Source organism: Typopeltis vanoorti, chromosome 4, assembly GCF_054136105.1.
Source record: "Typopeltis vanoorti isolate ZY-2024b chromosome 4, IOZ_Tvanoo_1.0, whole genome shotgun sequence".
In the NCBI taxonomy this organism is placed as follows: Eukaryota; Metazoa; Arthropoda; class Arachnida; order Uropygi; family Thelyphonidae; genus Typopeltis; species Typopeltis vanoorti.
Window position 1 is genome coordinate 76,706,830 of NC_143552.1, and position 18,915 is coordinate 76,725,744.

At 36.9% G+C, this 18,915-nt stretch overlaps 1 protein-coding gene across 1 annotated transcript in view; it reads right to left on the reverse strand.

Moving 5' to 3' along the window:
• The window catches only part of LOC150107422 (transcription initiation factor TFIID subunit 1-like), a 960,372-nt gene that overhangs the window by 670,350 nt on the left and 271,107 nt on the right, over window positions 1-18,915 (reverse strand). Inside the window, exons 12-13 of the mRNA XM_090391850.1 lie at window positions 5,992-6,120; window positions 1,645-1,659 (exon numbers count right to left, since the gene is read on the reverse strand). Coding sequence (XP_090247976.1) covers window positions 1,645-1,659; window positions 5,992-6,120 — 144 coding nt within the window. The remainder of the gene's footprint in view (window positions 1-1,644; window positions 1,660-5,991; window positions 6,121-18,915) is intronic.

Here is an 18,915-nt window from a genome sequence, read left to right on the forward strand (position 1 = left end):
CCTTAATGAGTGCTGATAGTCACGAGGTGACAAAAGCAGATAAAACAGTTGAGTTACTTAGCAACCACCTTGCAAGGGTATATCATACAAGTGAAGTTAATGTTGTGACATGTGACAGATAGAGGGTAACGTGGCTTTGTGAATGGTTGTTCATGCTCTAATAATTTCCTAAGTTTTTATAATGAAGTGACAGCTGAGTTTGGATAAGGGAAATTGCTTATGACAATTTTGCTGGATATTGCAAAGACATTTGACAGGATACCACATGGAACTCTATCATGCAAACTGCAACAAATGGGGATGAATATAACACTAATTATATGGATAGCTACTGGACATATAAAAAGTGGTATAGCAGATGAGCAGAATTCAGGCAAAAGCTGGTGACTCTTAGTGTGCTACAAGGTTCAGCGCTGTTTAATTTGCACATAAATGATATAGGAAATAACCTGAAAGGAAATATTCAGTTCTTTAATGATGATTATGCAAAATTAAGTAGAGCTATAGTGAATCAAGGCAATAGAGAACTTGCAGGATAATTTAAATAGGCTGTCAGTATGGGCAAAAGGTAATGGTTCCTGTTTAATGTGGACAAATATAAAGTTACGCATTTTGGGAAAAATAGATTACAAGCTGTGTACCACACTGATGGAACTGTACTCCAGCAAAAAGATAAAGCTTGGGATTTAGGCGTGGTCGTAGACAGAGAGGTGAAGTTTATAAGACACATACTGCTAAGGAAGATCATAAGATTAGTTGGTTATTGAAAAACATACTAACAAGTGGACATAAGGAAGTTGTTATTCTTCTTTATACAGCCTTGATAAGTCAACATCTGGATTACTGTGCTCAGGTCTGGGCCCCTGGGTTTCTTTGGGGAAGAGGAAGTGGTGGAGAGCATTCAGAAGCAAGCAACCAAGATAGTGAGTGGTCCATAGAATGTTCCTATGAGCTGTAACATTGTTGACAGATCAACACTGGGCATTGTGCCTCGTCTGGTATCGGGACCATCAAAACCAGACCTCTGCAGATTGGAAAGGAGTCGTGTGGTCTGATGAGTCCCGTTATCAGTTGTACTGAGCTGACAGGAAGGTGCAGGTGTGGTGTTAACAGCATGAGGCCATGACACCATTGTGCCAGGTTGGCTCTGTTCAAAGAGGTGGTGGTGGCTCTGTAATGGTTTGGGGAACCTTGTCATGTGGGTGTGTTAACTGCAGAAGTTGGTTCATAGGTGAAAAAGAGGGGATATGATAGAAATATTTAAGTTACTTAAAGGGTTTTACAGGATAGATGCAGGGGAAATGTTTCAGCACTTAGCTACAGGGAGAAGAACAAGAGGTAATACCTAGAAGGTGTGTAAAAGTATGGTTAGCAGGGACATGAGGATTTTTAGATTTTTCACTTGGAGAGTTGTGAATGAATAGAATGGGTTATCAGAGTCAGTTCTTCGTGCTTTTTCTGTCAAGGAGAGGTATGATAGATTGTGTGGATAAATTGGGTCTCCTGCGTTGAGTCTTCAGACTCTATGGAGGTGCCTGTATAATGATAATAATAATAATAATATAGAGATTGAGGCTCTGTAGCACATCAGTATAGACGAAGCCCTTTGGTCGAAAAGACCTAAGTTCGATTCCCGTCCATGACATGAGGAACCTTTACCTGGTCTCTTTTGACTAAACGTGAGTTAGCCAGTCTCATATGGAGGTGAGGGTTTTGTTAACCTGGAAACTCCGGTTTTTCGTCTCTCAGAACAGGCAAACCGGTCCTGTGAACACACACACACGTCGACAGCCATGAATACTTACACCAACATGTGGAAGAGATAGGGTCCTCACCACATGTCGTTTCGCCCATAGTTAACAATGAGTAGCATCATGGTAGTCAACCTCTACCATGATGCGACTGTATATATGGAAATATGAATAGGAATAGGGATGAGAGATTATGCTCTCTAGAAATTTGACATGAAATGACATTCATGAAATGCTTCTTACTGTTTCATAGTGCAATCATAACACCAGCAGAAAAATAATTTACTAATCTTACTGATGATATTTTGTTGAATTACTAACATGTGCTCTGAGGATGCTGGTTAGAAATAAAGCAAAATGCCAGTAGCAAAAATAAACAAATAATTTATTTTCTTCTTGTGCTATTTATACCATGAAATTGTTAAGATATTTAAATATCTTATTATTATTATTATTATTATTATTATAATGGGTGTCTCTTTGGAGTCAGAAGACTCTTCACGGAATATAATTAATATATAATAAAATAATAATTAATATATTAATATAATATAATATAATAAAACCTGACCACTTGTTTTTACTGTTTTTCCAGATAGCAGTGTGTGTTTGATTCAGCCAAGCTCAACTAAACACAGCCTGGATGGACTACACTCAATGGACAAACATTAGAGATAAGGGGTGATGGGAAGTTGACACTGGCAATGCCCCCCCCCTCCCCCAAGCAGAGTGAAATGTACCCAAACTGAATGCAGACAGCAAATATTCAGACATCGGGGCTTTCCAACAGTGTACTGGAAATGATGAACACAGGTAAATGTGATCTTAGCGACTTCAATTGTAGCCATATTATCAACACAAGACAAATGGATCATTCTATTGCCCAAGTGGTGAGAACCCTAGGGTTTTCGAGGGCAACCATATCAAGGATTTACCATGAGTGCACCATTAGCAGGAATACCCGTGCCCAGCAAGCAAGTGGTAGCCGACCATGTGCCACTGGCGACTGGGGCGACATAGACTGTCCAGGCTCATACAGCCCAACCACAGGGCAATGGTGGCACAAATCACATACAGCTTCAATGTCAGAGATCCAAGCAGCAGCAAACAAATGGTGCAGCGTACCCTGCACACCATAGGCTATTGGAGCCAACACCCTAAAGGTGTAACATTGTTGACAGCTCATCATTGAGCATGCACCTCACCTGGTGTCAGGACCATCAAAACTGGACCTCTGCAGAGTGAAAAAGAGTCATGTGGTCTGATGAATCCCATTATCAATTGTACTGAGCTGACGGGAAGGTGCAGGTGTGGTGTCAACATGAGGCCATAGCACCATTATGCCAGGGCTCTGTTCAAAGAGGTGGTGGCTGTAATGGTTTGGGGGAGCCTTCTTATGTGACACTGTAAACTGTGTGCTATTTCTTGCTATTTATAAGCCACTGTGATTATTAATTTTATATATATTCCTTTCATATTCTCACTATTCCATCTTACTATTGCGTACTTAGTTTATCTACCTTTCGCACTACGAGTTTTATGCCTATGGATACTAGAAAATTTATTTGATAAGACTGCACCACCAGTATCTATTAATTGGCATAAAACTCAGTAATAAGGCCGGTTGATTTCTCTCTCTTTCTCTAACACAAATTCCTTGAGTAAAACTTTACACAAACAGTCGTGGTCTATTTGCACTTAATTATATGCTTCGGCTATCTTACTTGGTTTCCCGCTCTTAAGTTCGCTTTTATTTAGGAACAGTGCATTGTAAAATAAACAATCAGGCAGCACTCTATTGACATATAATTAAAACTCACTTATTTACAATAAAAATAAAGTACATTAAATAAGTGATAGGGAGGTTACTCTCTCTCTCTACCTATCCTTATACTTTTGGTATAAAGAAACAAACTTTCCCTTTTCAATATTAAATGACTGTACAATATAATTATTCTGTTACTTCTCTGCTAAAAAAATCAAATTGCCGAGACTAATTTACTCATAAAGAGATTAGCTAGCTATGGCAAGTTATCTTACAATTTATATTCCAGTTAACAACAAATCACAGGACTCTCTTATAGATATTTCTTATTACTTAAATTAAGGGGATATTAAATCCCACATTGTTTTAAAACCGAATAAGAAACTCAAAGATTGGAATCAGAGAGTTTTATGCTGAATATAGTAAACTATAAAAATATTAGTGATTACTAGCGTGAGCTAATGAAAGTAGTCCTAGTATGTAGTACAATACTAGGCAACTCGCAGCAAAGGTGGTAAAGTTCTGATCACCATTCTTGGCATAAAACTCATTCTTATTCGGTTTTAAAACAATGTGGGATTTAATATCCCCTTAATTTAAATAATGTTTATATCGCCGAAATGAAGCCTATTGGCTCTTTATATTTAAGTTTCTTATTACTATTTCTTATCCCATCTATGCCATATCTTCTAGATTACAAAAAGAATGTACATAAAAGGATGTAACACTCTTACAGAGGCTCTTTGTCACGACACCTTCCAAAAATCCTGCATCAAAGTCTATGGTTTTTCCTCTCATCTCAGGCCTTAGGTTTCCGTCTGGAGAGTCTTGTTTCGGGGGGGGGGGGGCGCTTCATTGGAATATTGGTGGGTCTTGGACTGCAATCTTCCCGGTACTCAAAAGTTCAGGCAAAAAGTTTCAGCATTCAGGCTTGAAGACCGTTCTGCGGCTTTTTGGCTTCGGTTGACTTCCTACAACACTAGGACATTCAACCAGCACTTGGCATCATCTGTTCTCCTAATTTTTTCCTTTGGCATGGGTTCGCCGTAAAGTCTGGTCCTCTGGATCCGACTGCTTCTGGTTCTCCGCCGACTGCCTCTGGCTTTCTTCGGTAACAGCGCTTCGCCTCTGCTCTCTCGGTAACAGCGCTTCACCTCTGCTCTCTCGGCAACTGGACCTTGCCTCTCCTCTCTTGGCAATGGGACCTGGACTCTCCTCTCGATGTTCAGCTCAGTCCCCTTTTATTTTCACCTTCTTGGGACCTTGCACCAAAAGTTGTAACCCCCCCCCCGAAGAAATCAGCAGTTCTCCTTGATCTTTTTGTTAAGGCCAACCCATTCTTTTTTTCTCCTCCATGCACTCTATTTTTCTTTGTCTTGTCGGGCAGCGGAAACTTCTCTGAAACTAGCAGATCTCCTTGATACTAACTTTGAAGGTGTTCATGTGCAGAGCTCGCAAACAATTTTCTCACACACTTAATCGCAAAAACTTTCTTGTACTCTTATACATAGCTATTATACAAAGTTCTGATGGCAAAGCATTGCCTTTGTTTTTGACATTCTAGAAACTTTAAATAAAACAGTAAATACAATCAATTTCCATAGGGTTATTTACATTAATATTTAACATAAAATACATAGAGACAAACAAGGTTATTTTTGTAGCTATCTCATGAGACTTGACCTCTGTAAAAATCAATTTAAAACGCTTTGGTATTTCTAAGCTACATCAAGTTTTACAACACATTAGGTCCCTTAGTGTATCTGGGGAGGTCCTTAAATACTGCAGGCTACCAGAATGTGCAGGCTGATCACCTACACACTTTCACGCCCTTTGTGCTTCCTGCAGATGATGGTCTGTTTCAGCAGGACAATGTGCCACCCCACTGGGCCACAACTACCCAGGAATCGATTGAGGAACACCAAATGAATTTGGGACCATCCAGTTCCCCCCCCAAGGTCCCCAGATGTAAATTCAATCAGATCTCTCTGGGATGCTGTAGAGCGAGACATCAGATTTGCATACCCAGAATGGACATGTAAGGCATATTTGTAGACAATGCTGCAACAGGCATGGCTGGAATTACCTCCAACAACCCCCGCCAGCAGCATCTGGTGAGGTCAGTGCCTCAGAGAGTACAACAGGCTGTTATTTGAGCTAGAGGAGGACTAACACACACTATTAGGTAGGTATCGTTAATGTTTCATTCAGAGAATTTAATACAGAATAAGATTATGTATGTATGTTTCTATAATACCACCACTTCAAAGCTAATATTTTACTTCTGCAGTGTTTTACCTGTATATAAACCTTAAACATACTATATCATTTATAATATTCAATCTGAGATATGCAAATAAAAAAAAATGGGTATGTGACACTCAAAATAGTGAGAGATTTTACAATAACAGCATCGTTATAATAAGAATGAACTGTATGTTAATGATGTAATGATAAGATTTTTTTTTAAATTACCTTTTTCTCTTTTACTGGTTCTGAATTAGTCTGATCACTGGGATTAGGATCATCAGGAATACCAAGGATAATATTTTCATCATTAGGATCTAGCGTGAGTATCTTTGGTTCTGGTATTTTGTTCATAGCCTGCAAGAAAGATAATGGATTTTTTTTTTAACATAGATAATAAAGAAAGATTATTTTTTCACTGAATGTTTAAAAACTACAATATTGTAGACATATATATAGCATACAGAGGTGAGGTTTTGAACAAAGCTAAAATAATGGTAATAAAGATGTTTCTAAACATTGCACTAATTATTACCATTTCCAGCATAAAGATATGAACGATGGATACAAAAAATGAAAAGATCATATCCACTCTTGTTTTATTTATATAAAATAAGAGTGAATATGATCTTCAAAATGTAAATCATGCAGAAATTCACAATAGACTGAAAAACCAAATCATTTGTGATATAATTTTACAGTGAGCATTATCAAACCTTGCACATTTCACCAGGAAATTATTATTACTATTTAATTCTAAACAAGATATGGTTAGTTATCTTTTCTTTATAAAAATTAAACTTTTTTTTTTCTCTGTGTGCATCCTACCCACAAGAACATTAAAAATCAAAATTAGGCTTGAAAATTATGTTTATTCAGTTATCATGTTAGTTTAGGTAGATAAGTTGAACCACTTTTTAAGTTTAACAAACTTTGATAAAGTAACATTACTTACTAACTCAACATACAAAAGAAAGTTGCAATAACTGCAATTGATGTGCAGTTATTGTAAATGTCACATTCGTTTTATTAAGTGCAGAAAATTAAGTTTGTTAGTATTCATATATTAAATTCTGAATTAGATAAAATCAATAAAAAATAAAATGGTAAACTGCAAGTGAATTTAAATATATATATACACTTTCAGTTTCACTCACACAATCTTTTATAATTAGATATTCTCAAATGAATATAAACTTTGATGCAACACTAAATGGTGTCCTTAGTTTGGAATGTTATTCAGTTCATTTGAGAAATAACACAACTATTTATAATGTATTTCTCAACTCAATGAGTTTATTTTGCTTATGAATTAATGCTGGACATCAACATTTCTATTATACTCAACATGAAATTGTCACTCTCTAACACAGAGAGCACTGTACTTGTAAAATCTGGGGGTTATGTTTTAATTTATATACAGGACCAAAGAGAATGCCCCCAAAAAAATAAATAATATGATTTTTTTTTATTGAAAGTCCTAAAAGTAATTAGTAAAAACTAAAATAACAAGTGAAGATGTTAGTTTTTGATATGTCATAATTGTTTACAAAAACTTAAATCTTCACTTCAAAACTAAACATTTTATTTCTAAACAACACATTGCCAGACTATGAATAGGTAGAGGGAGACCCTATAAAATGGACCGCTTTATTTTTATCTATGGGTTACGTTAAGTCTAAAGCTTACCCTAACAAATCAAGAAACCTGCAGAATTGAAAAAGCATATTCAGGAAGTCATCACGATAATCTCATCTGCAGTGGGGAATGCCACTGAAAATTTTGAGCAGAAGTACATTTATTATTGTAAATGATGGAAAACAAGTATAGATTTACTAGCGTTTAAGATTATACTTACATTTTTACTTGTTATTTCAATTCTTACTATTTACTTCTAGGAACTTCAATTTAAAAAAAAAAAATGATATTTCTTTTTTGAAACAACCTGTATAAGATGAATACCATTAAATCTTAATTTATTGGAATAATCTATACATAATCCCTGGTTCCTTTTTTTTCCCACAACTACCATAAATTCTAGGTATGGCACTCAAAAGGGAGCTCAAAATCTGCACAGTAAATTTATTGTGGGTCAGCTGCTGCTAAGCGAAATTTAAAATCCAATTGTTACTGCCAACACATAAATGAAGCTGAATATTATCATGACACTTCTGTAATATCTGTTCAAATGTTTAAATTAATTTCAGTTTGCATTTTAAATGGGTCTATTTCAAGGAATCCATGATATTTTTTAAACTAAGCACTACAAACTACAACCAAAAACTCAGTGTTTACTTGAAATAGAGCCACTTATATTATGATCAGTAGAGACCTACAAAAAATTCAATTAAATAAACTGATTATTATAAACATAATAAACAAGTTATTATGTTTATAAAAAGAAGAAAATATATTTATATAAATTTATATTTTCTTTCCTACACCTAATATGGCTCATATCAAAAATATATGTTTCTTTCCTGTATCTAAATTTTATTTATTTATTATGGAAAATTAGTTTCCCAATATTATTTCATTTATTACATTCAATTATATGTTATCTATTATATAATTCCATATAATGGAATTATATAATAGATAACATTTAGGTCCGCCTGGTTAGCCTAGTGGCTATGCACTTCGCAACCGTATGCCTGGGGAAGGAGTGTCCTGGGTTCGATTCCCGTTGGTGACGTGAGGAGCTGAAGAATCTTCCTCAGCCATAGCCAAGTTGGCCAGTCTTGGGCGTGGACAGCAGGTTTTTTTCCCCAGTTTATTCTGGGGTTTTTCATCACGCAATGCAGGCAAACTGGCCTTGAGAACTCAACATTACAGGCCATAGGATACACCGGGGCATAAGGCTGACCACCTTATCCTGTAAACGGAGTGAGGTCCGATGATCAATGGACCCTCGACACCGCAAGGTAAAAGAAGGTATAAGGAAGATGATGATGATGATGATAACATTTAGTCTCATGAGAAATAAGACACAAAAGAAAAAAAACTGTTCAATTAACAAAATTTATACTAATTATCTGCATTTGTTTTTTAAAATTAAACAAATTTATCACATTTTAAATCAAATACAAATTTTATTTTAAAATATTTAATAAAAGCAACTCTTTCTCTCTTCTACACAAGCGAATTACTTTCAGAATTTTTTAAAAAATATGACTCGAGTTTGACAAATAAAGTAAAATTTACTGTTATGCTTCCTTAGGATGACAAAAATATGCAAGATGTGGTTTGCATTATGGGAGATACTGAGACAAGGAGTGATGAGAGCTTGGGCCACCTTTGCTACGAGTTGCTAAGATATGTACCACCTGACCTCAGTCCTGAAGATATTTTCTGGTGCAAACTTTGTTTGCTTACACTTAGATAAAGGATTAAACTAAATTTATTATAGTCTAACCAAGTGCAAAATAAACTTCCAACATCTTTCTCTAAATCCAGAGTAATTTAATAATAAGGTGGTACACTGGTGGCAACTCGTATAGGTAAATATGATCTCTCCATTGCTTCTGCCTTAGTATCACCACTCTGGGTCTGTCTACCACTGACGAGATCTCAATAAAGGTCGAAACCGGTCTGGGTAGTGGCCCTTCCCTTAATGCATAGCAGTATACATGTCTGCAAGGAAAGTTGCTTTGCATTACGGGAGATACTGACACAAGGAGTGATGAGAGCTTGGTCCACCTTTGCTACGAGTTGCCAAGGGATGTACCACCTTACCTCAGTCCTGAAGATATTTTCAGGCGCAAACTTTATTTGCTTTCACTTGGATAAAGGATTAAACTAAATTTATTATAGTCTAACCAAGTGCAAAATAAACTTCAAAGTTCTACATTACAATCACATGCAGTCAATTCAAGTGAGAACTCCTTGCTTTAATTCAAAACAAGCATCCATCTTTCTATCCCTAAAGAAAATAATCTTATTATAGAATTCTGACTGGACAATTTGTATAATAATGATGACCTATTTTTAAGTTCTGACTCCAGAATAGCATATCTTCCTTTTCCCCAAGTAATATTTTACTAAAGAGAAATTTTAAATTGTGGATATATCACATGAAGAAATCTTATATAGAAAGCTGAATAAATTTCTTCCTTAGAAGAATTTATGTTCTTCTATCTTCAATTCAAAATATGTCTTAGCAACAAGTTACTAATGACAGCAAGTAGTCTGGTTACTATAACTTTCTCCAAACTATACTGCAGTCTCTCCTTTAAGACTATTCCAGAAACCTTCTTTAGATTTATGCCTTATGGTGAAACTGAAATAGGAAACAATATTCCTATTTCAGTGTCCACAACAAAAACTTCCAAGCTGATGCACTACAAGATGCACTGGTTCCTGGATGTCTACATACGAATGCATACATTTGCTTCAAACCACAGGTTAAACTTAATGGTACTCTCCTTATATGCTAGGAAGAATAACGTGCAAAATAAATTTTCAGGTAAGAAAAAATATCTTCATTATAGTTTTTCAATCTATTTAAGCAAATGAATGATAAGTTCTTCAAACCTGTTAGTTGAAATATGTTCTTAAAATTTTACCACTGTCAAATTCACATCTTAGGCTCTTTTTCACCACTACAAAACATCATTTTAGCAGTCCTCGATAATATAAACTTAGGATACAAACTGTTTACAACAACAACAACTTTAAATATTATAAAATGAATTTAGTTAAAATATTCATTATATCAGATATCAAATTTATATACTCTCTTTGTGGAGACAAAAAGAAGTGAAAGTAATTATAACACTAAGTTAATTTCACATCATAATATCAAAAATGCATTACTGTAAATAGTGAGTGGAAAGAGGGGGGGGGGATTAATTAATGCATTTAATTATATCTTAGACTCTTCTTAATTTTTTTTTAATATAAGATTGCTCAAAACATGCATGTCAACTTCTTCTTCTTCTTCTGCAGCTTCTCCCACTTACGGGGGGGTCACTGTTTATAATGAGTCTCCTCCACACCTTCCTGTCTTGGGCTGTCACTACATCCAAGTTCTTCATCCTCAAGTCCTCTTCTACCAGCTCCCTTCATCTCTTCTTTGGCCTTCCACCTTCCTTGCACATCCATCTGCATGACCCTTCTTCCCATGTATTCGTCCTCCCTCCTCATCACATGACCAAACCATCTCAACCTTGCCTCCTGTATTTTCACTCCTAAGTTCGTAACGTTCACTGTTCCCCTGATATAGTCATTTCTCAGACGATCCTTTCTGGTCACACCGCACATCCACCTAAGCATTCTCATCTCTGCTACTTCCATCCTGCTGATGTTATTTTTCCTCAGGGCCACAGTTTCTATAGCATATGTCATAGCTGGCCTCACTACTGTCCTATAGATTTTGCCTTTCAGATTGATCGGCACCCTCTTATCGCATAACACTCCAGCCATCTCCCTCCAGTTCCTCCAACCCGCTTGTATCCTGCATCCCACTTCCTTCTCAGTTCCTCCATCTTCTTCCACTGTTGAACCTAAGTATCTAAAGTCTCTCACCTTCCTGATGACATTTCCTTCCAGCTCCAGATCTGTCTCCTCTCTGCCGCCCACTGTGCAACACATATACTCTGTCTTACTTCTGCTCAGTCTCATACCTCTCTCTTCCAGTACTTTTCTCCATCTTTCCAGTTTAGTTCCTGCTTCTTCTCTTGAATCTGCACACAGCAAGATGTCATCTGCATACAACATTGTCCAAGGTGCATCTTCTCTCACCTCCTCTGTTACCACCTCCATCACAATATTAAACAGAAATGGACTTAATGCTGACCCTTGATGCAAGCCAATTGTTACTTTCTGTCTGTCCCAGATAGGTCCGAACACGTCTTCACATTTCTGTATATTTCCCGCACCAACCTGACATATTTCTCCGGAACCCTCTTCTCCCTCAGACACCTCCAGACTTCTTGCCTTGGCACTCTATCATATGCTTTCTCCAGATCAATAAATGCCAGATCTTGCTCCCTTTGTTTCTCTCGATACTTTTCCATCATCTAACGTAACCCAAAGATAGCATCTGTTGTTGATCTACCAGGCATGAAACCAAATTGTTCCTTTGCAATCTCCACCTCCTTCCTCAATCTACCATCAAGAACCCTTTCTACGATTTTCATTGTGTGGGACATCAACTTTATTCCTCTGTAATTTTTACAGTCTTGTGCATCCTCTTTACCCTTGTAGATGGGGACAAGAGTACTCTCCCTCCATTCCTCGGGTATATTTTCCTGTTGGCAAACTTTCATGAACAGATCCCACAGCACATCAATTCCCTCTTCCCCCAGTGCCTTCCATGCCTCCACTGGAATTCTGTTGGGGGCCCACCGATTTTCCATTCCTCATCCTCTTCATGGCCTCCGTCACCTCCACTCTACTGATGTTCTGCACCATTCCCTCAGAAGGCTGCCCATCTCCTCTGTGAGTTCTTGCATTTTCCTCATTCAAAAGTCCCTCAAAGTATATCATGTCAACTAATTTATCAAAATATAAAAACAGGTGTGTCTGAATGAAATTTAGATACATCCACAATTAGACCAAGTGCATTCCTGGGATACATGAACATTAGCAAGTTATGCATTCTTGATTTTCTTAGGGAAAATCTTTTTCTCTAGGACAATTAAGTAGAATGCTACTTCAAAAGAAAAATGCATTGGTTCTCCTCCATACCACCTAGCTAAACTTCTATGTAATCAATTTTGAAATCACTTGGTGCTCTAGATTTTGCATAAAAAAGCAAAACAGATTTTAGAGGGGAAAAAAAATGACACTGAAAGGATGACATCCTTTAATGTTATTTCTTTATCCAAAAACACATCACATAAAATTTCTACTGCCAAGAAATTCTTCATTAATTTCTGAGGATTTCACTGACCTATTTACCATTTAATTTCACTATCAATTCTGATTACTTTGTTTGTAAAAACAAGTTGCACAGACAATTCAATGGACAATCATGGTTAATCCTAATGCTCTTGCATTAGAGCATTATGATTAACCTGCAATAGAAAATGCTGAAATAGGAAACCTGAAATAGGAAAATGCGCCATGAAATAGAGCATTTGGAAAATCAATTCATCAGTTCCACCAGTGTATCGGAGCAACTAAATAACATAAAATCTACTACCATTTGTTAACTGATACAACCAGGTTAACATTCAATGGACCTCTGATTATTATCAGCTCCAAATTTACCAGCCTGGTTGGCTAAGTGGCTAGCATACCTGTTGTCCAACTAACAGGTTGTGGGTTCGAATCCAACTGTGGATATGGATGTTTGTGATTGTTTTTAGGTGGGAGATGAATTTCATCACCCGGTGTGAGATCACCACTTTATTGGATGCGTGAGATGGCTTCAAAAAGTTCAATGTTCTCTACAGCAGGGTTTCTGGACTAGGTAAAAATAATTTTAAAAATTAAGAAAAAATATATAAAACTGATAAGAATGGAAAAAATAAATAGCCCACCCACATACAAATGTATTATAGGTTTACTAATAACCTTTCATGGGTAAGAACAACATAAAATTTAAACCTCAATCATTACCATACTTTAAAGGGACATTGAAATGGATAGAATTAGATCTTTACAAACACGATTTACATACCATCTTCAAACCATTTTGAAAACAGGTTTCTTTTTTTTTTCTACTGCTAAGGGCATATTACATCACATTTTCTCACCTATGCATTGCTCCTGTTATACACATAAATACACAAATTAGAACAAATGGGGAATGGATATGACACAGGTTATGGGGATAGGAGAGTGACTGCTGCAGAGATATCAAAAAGTGGTATATGGATGGACAGAATCAAAGCAAAAAAAAATTATGTGACTAGTTGTGTGATGCAATGATTATCATTTAATTTGTAGATCAATGAGGTAAAAATAACCTGAAAGGAAATATTCAGTTCTTTACTGATGATGCAAAATTAGGTAGAGTAATAGTCAATTAAGGTGATGTGGAGTGCTTACAGGACAATTTAAATAGGCTATCAATATGGACAAAAGATAATGGGTTTCTGTTTAATGTGGAAAAAATGTAAAGTTATGCATTTTGGAATAAAGAAATCACAAACTGTGCACTATATTGATGGAAGTGTACTCCAGGAAATAGATGAAGTTAGAGATTTAGAAATGATGGTGGTGATAGACAGAGGGTTAAAGTTTAGAGGGCATATTACTAAGGTAGCCCACTAGATTATTTGGCTACTGATGACCACACTACCAAGTAGAGAGAAGGAAATTGTCATTCCTCTTTATAAGGCCTTATCTCTAAGAAACCTCGATCATCTTTCAGCACTTGGCTAAAGGTGCCAGAACAAGAGGTCATCCCTGGACATTGAAAACAGGTGTGGTTAGTAGGGATGTGAGAACTAGATATTTTGCTTAGAGAGTTGTGAATGAGTGGAATGGGTTGCCAGAGTCAAGTTGTGAGTGCTTTGTCTGTTAATGGTTCAAGGAGTATCCACGTAATATGATATATTACGTGGATAGTGTGAGTCTCCTGCAACAAGTCTTCAGACTCCATGGAGGTCCCCATATAATAATAATAACAAATCCATTTTGGCATTGACCAATCAGCTGAAGCCAGAAATGAAGAGCATAAAGAACAATGACTTGAATTTGACAAATCTAGCCTTATGTACCATGCTAATAAAATTAATCACTGAGTTCAGTGGAGCCAAATGAAGATATTTCCCAAAAGTCAATTACAGTCTGACTATCTTTTCATAGACAACTATAAAACAGTACTTCAGTATACGAATTTGAATCATTCAGATTTTAAGTCCATATCAAAAATTTGGGAAGTGATTAGCATAAGCTATTAAGATATTTTTGTTATATTTAAATAAGGCTATTATAATACACAATGTCCAAAAGCTAAGGATGAACTACATTTTTACTTGTACATGAAAAAATTTTCATAACTAAAGCTAAATGTGGACAAACTTATTGCCAGCATACTAAATTATATTACACAAAAAAGTGTTATAAATTTCATACACATTAAATTGCAATACATTTTTGGTAAAAGTTACAAATTACCTAAGAACATGGTTCAGGAATTAATGTACAGTGCTTACAGAAAACCATGCAGAGGACCATTTCAGTATGGAATATGTCCACCTCAAACTGTGAAGCAGCTCTCACAATGTCGTATCATGCTTAGCACCAAGTGATTCAGTTCTTGAGGTAAATTAGCCACTCCTCCTTCAGAGCAAGGATAAGGCCTTGTTTGTTTTCTGAAGGGGAATTTTGAGCAGCAATGCATCTTCCTATTGCATCCCAACATGTTCTATGAAATTGAGATCTGGGGAGCATACTGGCCACTGAATTTGATTAATATCCTTGGTCCTCAGAAATATCTCCATGGCTCATGCAATGTGGTGTGGCAGTGTCATCCATAAAAATAAATTCTTCACCTACAACACCACAGAACAACTGATCATGACACTGAAGAACTTTGGTGCAATATCGTTTCCAGTCACTTGTAGCTCAGTGCATCCATTAAGCATAAATGCCTCCCCACACCATGACCCCAGCACTGCCATATCTATCCCACACTAGTTCAAGTGTTGTCTAGAATCGGAGGAAAGACTAACGCAACTCTAATATCTGTAAAGAGTACATTAGCCCATTCGTGTCTTGTCCAATTTTTATGGTTATGATACCATGAAAACATGCTCTATGATGAGCTGCAGATAAAGGGACACAGACAACAGGCCTTCATGCATTCAGGCCTACTTGTCGCAGACATCTTACCACAGTTTGTCAAGATATCCACATGCCTGTGCTTGAATGGAGTCGACTTGCAAGCTGACCTGCAGTGGTTCGTCGATTATATTTTGCTGTTATAACCAAAAACTGTCTTCATCTCCCCAGTAGAATGAGGTCACCCTCTTCAAATGCCTGGACCACATTCCATTGGTTTAAAACATTGTCCAGACGCCTGGATACAATGCTTAAGATTCCAAACTCTCTGTCAATATCAGTAATTCTGCAGTCTTCTTCAAGCTTCCCAATAATTCTTCCCCATGTGAAATCATCTAGATGATGTCTTTGAGACATTACAAGATATTCAAGTTTACAACTTTATTCCTTTACAAAAACAGCTTCTTTCAAACAGAATTTGCTCAAACACAGCCTTTTGCCTTTTATCCTGTTGAATGCTACCACATGACCCCTTTGCATGTGATTCAAAAATATGAATGTGTATCTGCTTTTTTGCTCAAAATCATCAGTTATGCAAACTGCCACAAGCTGATTCATCAGAATTTCTGGCTGTAATCTGCATAATCTCACTGTAATATACACATATATATAAATATAAAATAATAGCAATACACACACACACACACACACACACACACACACACACACACACACACACATAGCTATTATTTTATATCACTAATTTTAATAATGATATAAGCTGTGTTTGTTACAATTTCCAGCTCTGTCATTCAGAGAGTGAGCTGTCCTCCTAAAACTGGAACATCCATATACTGAGCTACTTCCTGCGTTAGTAGGCCTGATCACTGTTGCCAACTGGTGACAAAACATTCATATTCTTAACTGAGATCCCTTCTAAGGTTTTAATCAAACCTAACACTCAATGACTGAGTCCCTTTTTTCACAAGCTTCTTGAAAAAGTTGTCATATAACATTCATTCTCAAATAAATTCTCCTTCATTCTTATCATTCATTGGCTTTCTTTCTACCTACATAATTTAAGCCATCCATAACGATTGTTCATTTGGTGCCCATCAGGGTAACTAGATGATGCATTTCATCATCCCAGAGACTGCCAGGTCTATAGCAACATCTTCACCATATCGCCTCGAACTATCTGCTACATGGAACGTTATAGACACACAATAATCTACTTCCTGACTATTTCATATATTTACATCTGCAGTATGCTTGGCCTCATCCCTCAATGAGTCTAAGGACTCCACGGAGTAACCCATAATAATAATTTGGGCAACTTACTCTTTCCTGTCTCCATGCACACAGACATGCAATAAGTCTGAACTCTTACAAGTGCATTCCTTCACAAAACTCATAACAATGCTTACTGACATTCATATTATTATTATATTTGCATTTCTCAGCTGAACTTACATCATCAGCATTTCTCCCATGCTTATCTAAGTTTCCCCGACTCTCTAAATTAGACCTCACCCAAATAAATTATTTCTTCAAGATGATGACAAATCTATTCAAGTGCAGGCCATCCCCTTCTTATATGTCGAGATGAATTTCACTGCCAGTTTGAGACTACCACCCTGCTTACTAGAGGCCTGAATTGGCTTGAAAATGTTTCATCTAGAGAGCAGGATTTCCAGACTATGCAACAAATAATCAATAAAAATACAAAAAATAAAATTAATAAAAATGGACAAACAGTACAAAAGTATTATAGGGTTGCAAATAACCTAACCTTTCATGGATAGGAGGTCACATAAAAAAACAGTTGAGAGATCATGAGAATCCAGGATATATACATTTAATTTTCATAGATCTAGAATGAGCACAACAAAGCACAAAGAGAAAGGCTTTTTAAAATGATCCAAAATGATGTTACACAGAACAATGCCTAACTGATATATAAGATATAAGTCAGCAGTTAGAACTGCAGGAAGATAGTTTGATGTAAAATCATATAGAGGAAAAGGATGCATACTGTTTCTTAATCATGTATATGGAATATCAAAACTGAAGTGAAGTTGTTTGAAGTTGTTAAACATAGTAGTATGACTTTATAGTCCTAAATAAATTCAGAACAATTCTGCAAGATTATTTAACACTATTTATTTTTTAAGATTATTTGAGCATGTAGAATAACTGAATAATTACTGTAACAAATCCGATGTGAAAATCAGCAATGAAAAGACAGAAATCATGAAACACAAGGTAATAAATATCTTCTTCTTCTTCTACAGCTTCTTCCACTTAAGTGGGGTCACTGTTTGTTATGAGTCTCCTCCACACCTTCCTGTCTTGGGCTGTCACCACATCCAAGTTCTTCATCTTCAAGTCCTCTTCTACCAGCTCCATCCATCTCTTCTTTGGCCACCCAAGCTTCCGCCTTCCTTGCACATCCATCTGCATAACACTTCTTCCCACATATTCGTCCTCCCTCCTCATCACATGACCAAACCATCTCAACCTTGCCTCCTGTATTTTCGCTCCTAAGTTCGTAACTTTCACTGTTCCCCTGACATAGTCATTTCTCAGACGATCCTTTCTGGTCACACCACACATCCACCTAAGCATTCTCATCTCTGCTACTTCCATCCTCCTGATGTTATTTTTCCTCAGGGACACAGTTTCTATAGCATATGTCATAGCTGGCCTCACTACTGTCCTATAAATTTTGCCTTTCAGATTGATCAGTACCCTCTTATCGCATAACACTCCAGCCATCTCCCTCCAGTTCCTCCAACCCACTTGTATCCTGCATCCCACTTCCTTCTCAGCTCCTCCATCTTCTTCCACTGTTGAACCTAAGTATCTAAAGTCTCTCACCTTCCTGATGACATTTCCTTCCAGCTCCAGATCTGTCTCCTGGCCACCGCCCACTGCGCAACACATATACTCTGTCTTACTTCTGCTCAGTCTCATACCTCTCTCTTTCAGTACTTTTCTCCATCTTTCCAGTTTAGTTTCCGCTTCTTCTCTTGAATCTACACACACAGCAAGATGTCATCTGCATACAACATTGTCCAAGGTGCATCTTCTCTCACCTCCTCTGTTACCCCCTCCATCACAATATTAAACAGAAACGGACTTAATGCTGACCCTTGATGCAAGCCAACTGTTACTTGAAAACTTTCTGTCTGTCCCAAACAGGTCCGAACACTTGTCTTCACATTTCTGTACATTTCCCGCACCAACCTGACATATTTCTCCGGCACCTTCTTCTCCCTCAGACACCTCCAGACTTCTTGCCTTGGCACTCTATCGTATGCTTTCTCCAGATCAATAAATACCAGATGTAGCTCCCATTGTTTCTCTCGATATTTTTCCATCATCTGTCGTAACCCAAAGATAGCATCTGTTGTTGATCTACCAGGCATGAAGCCAAATTGTTCCTTTGCAATCTCCACCTCCCCCCCTCAA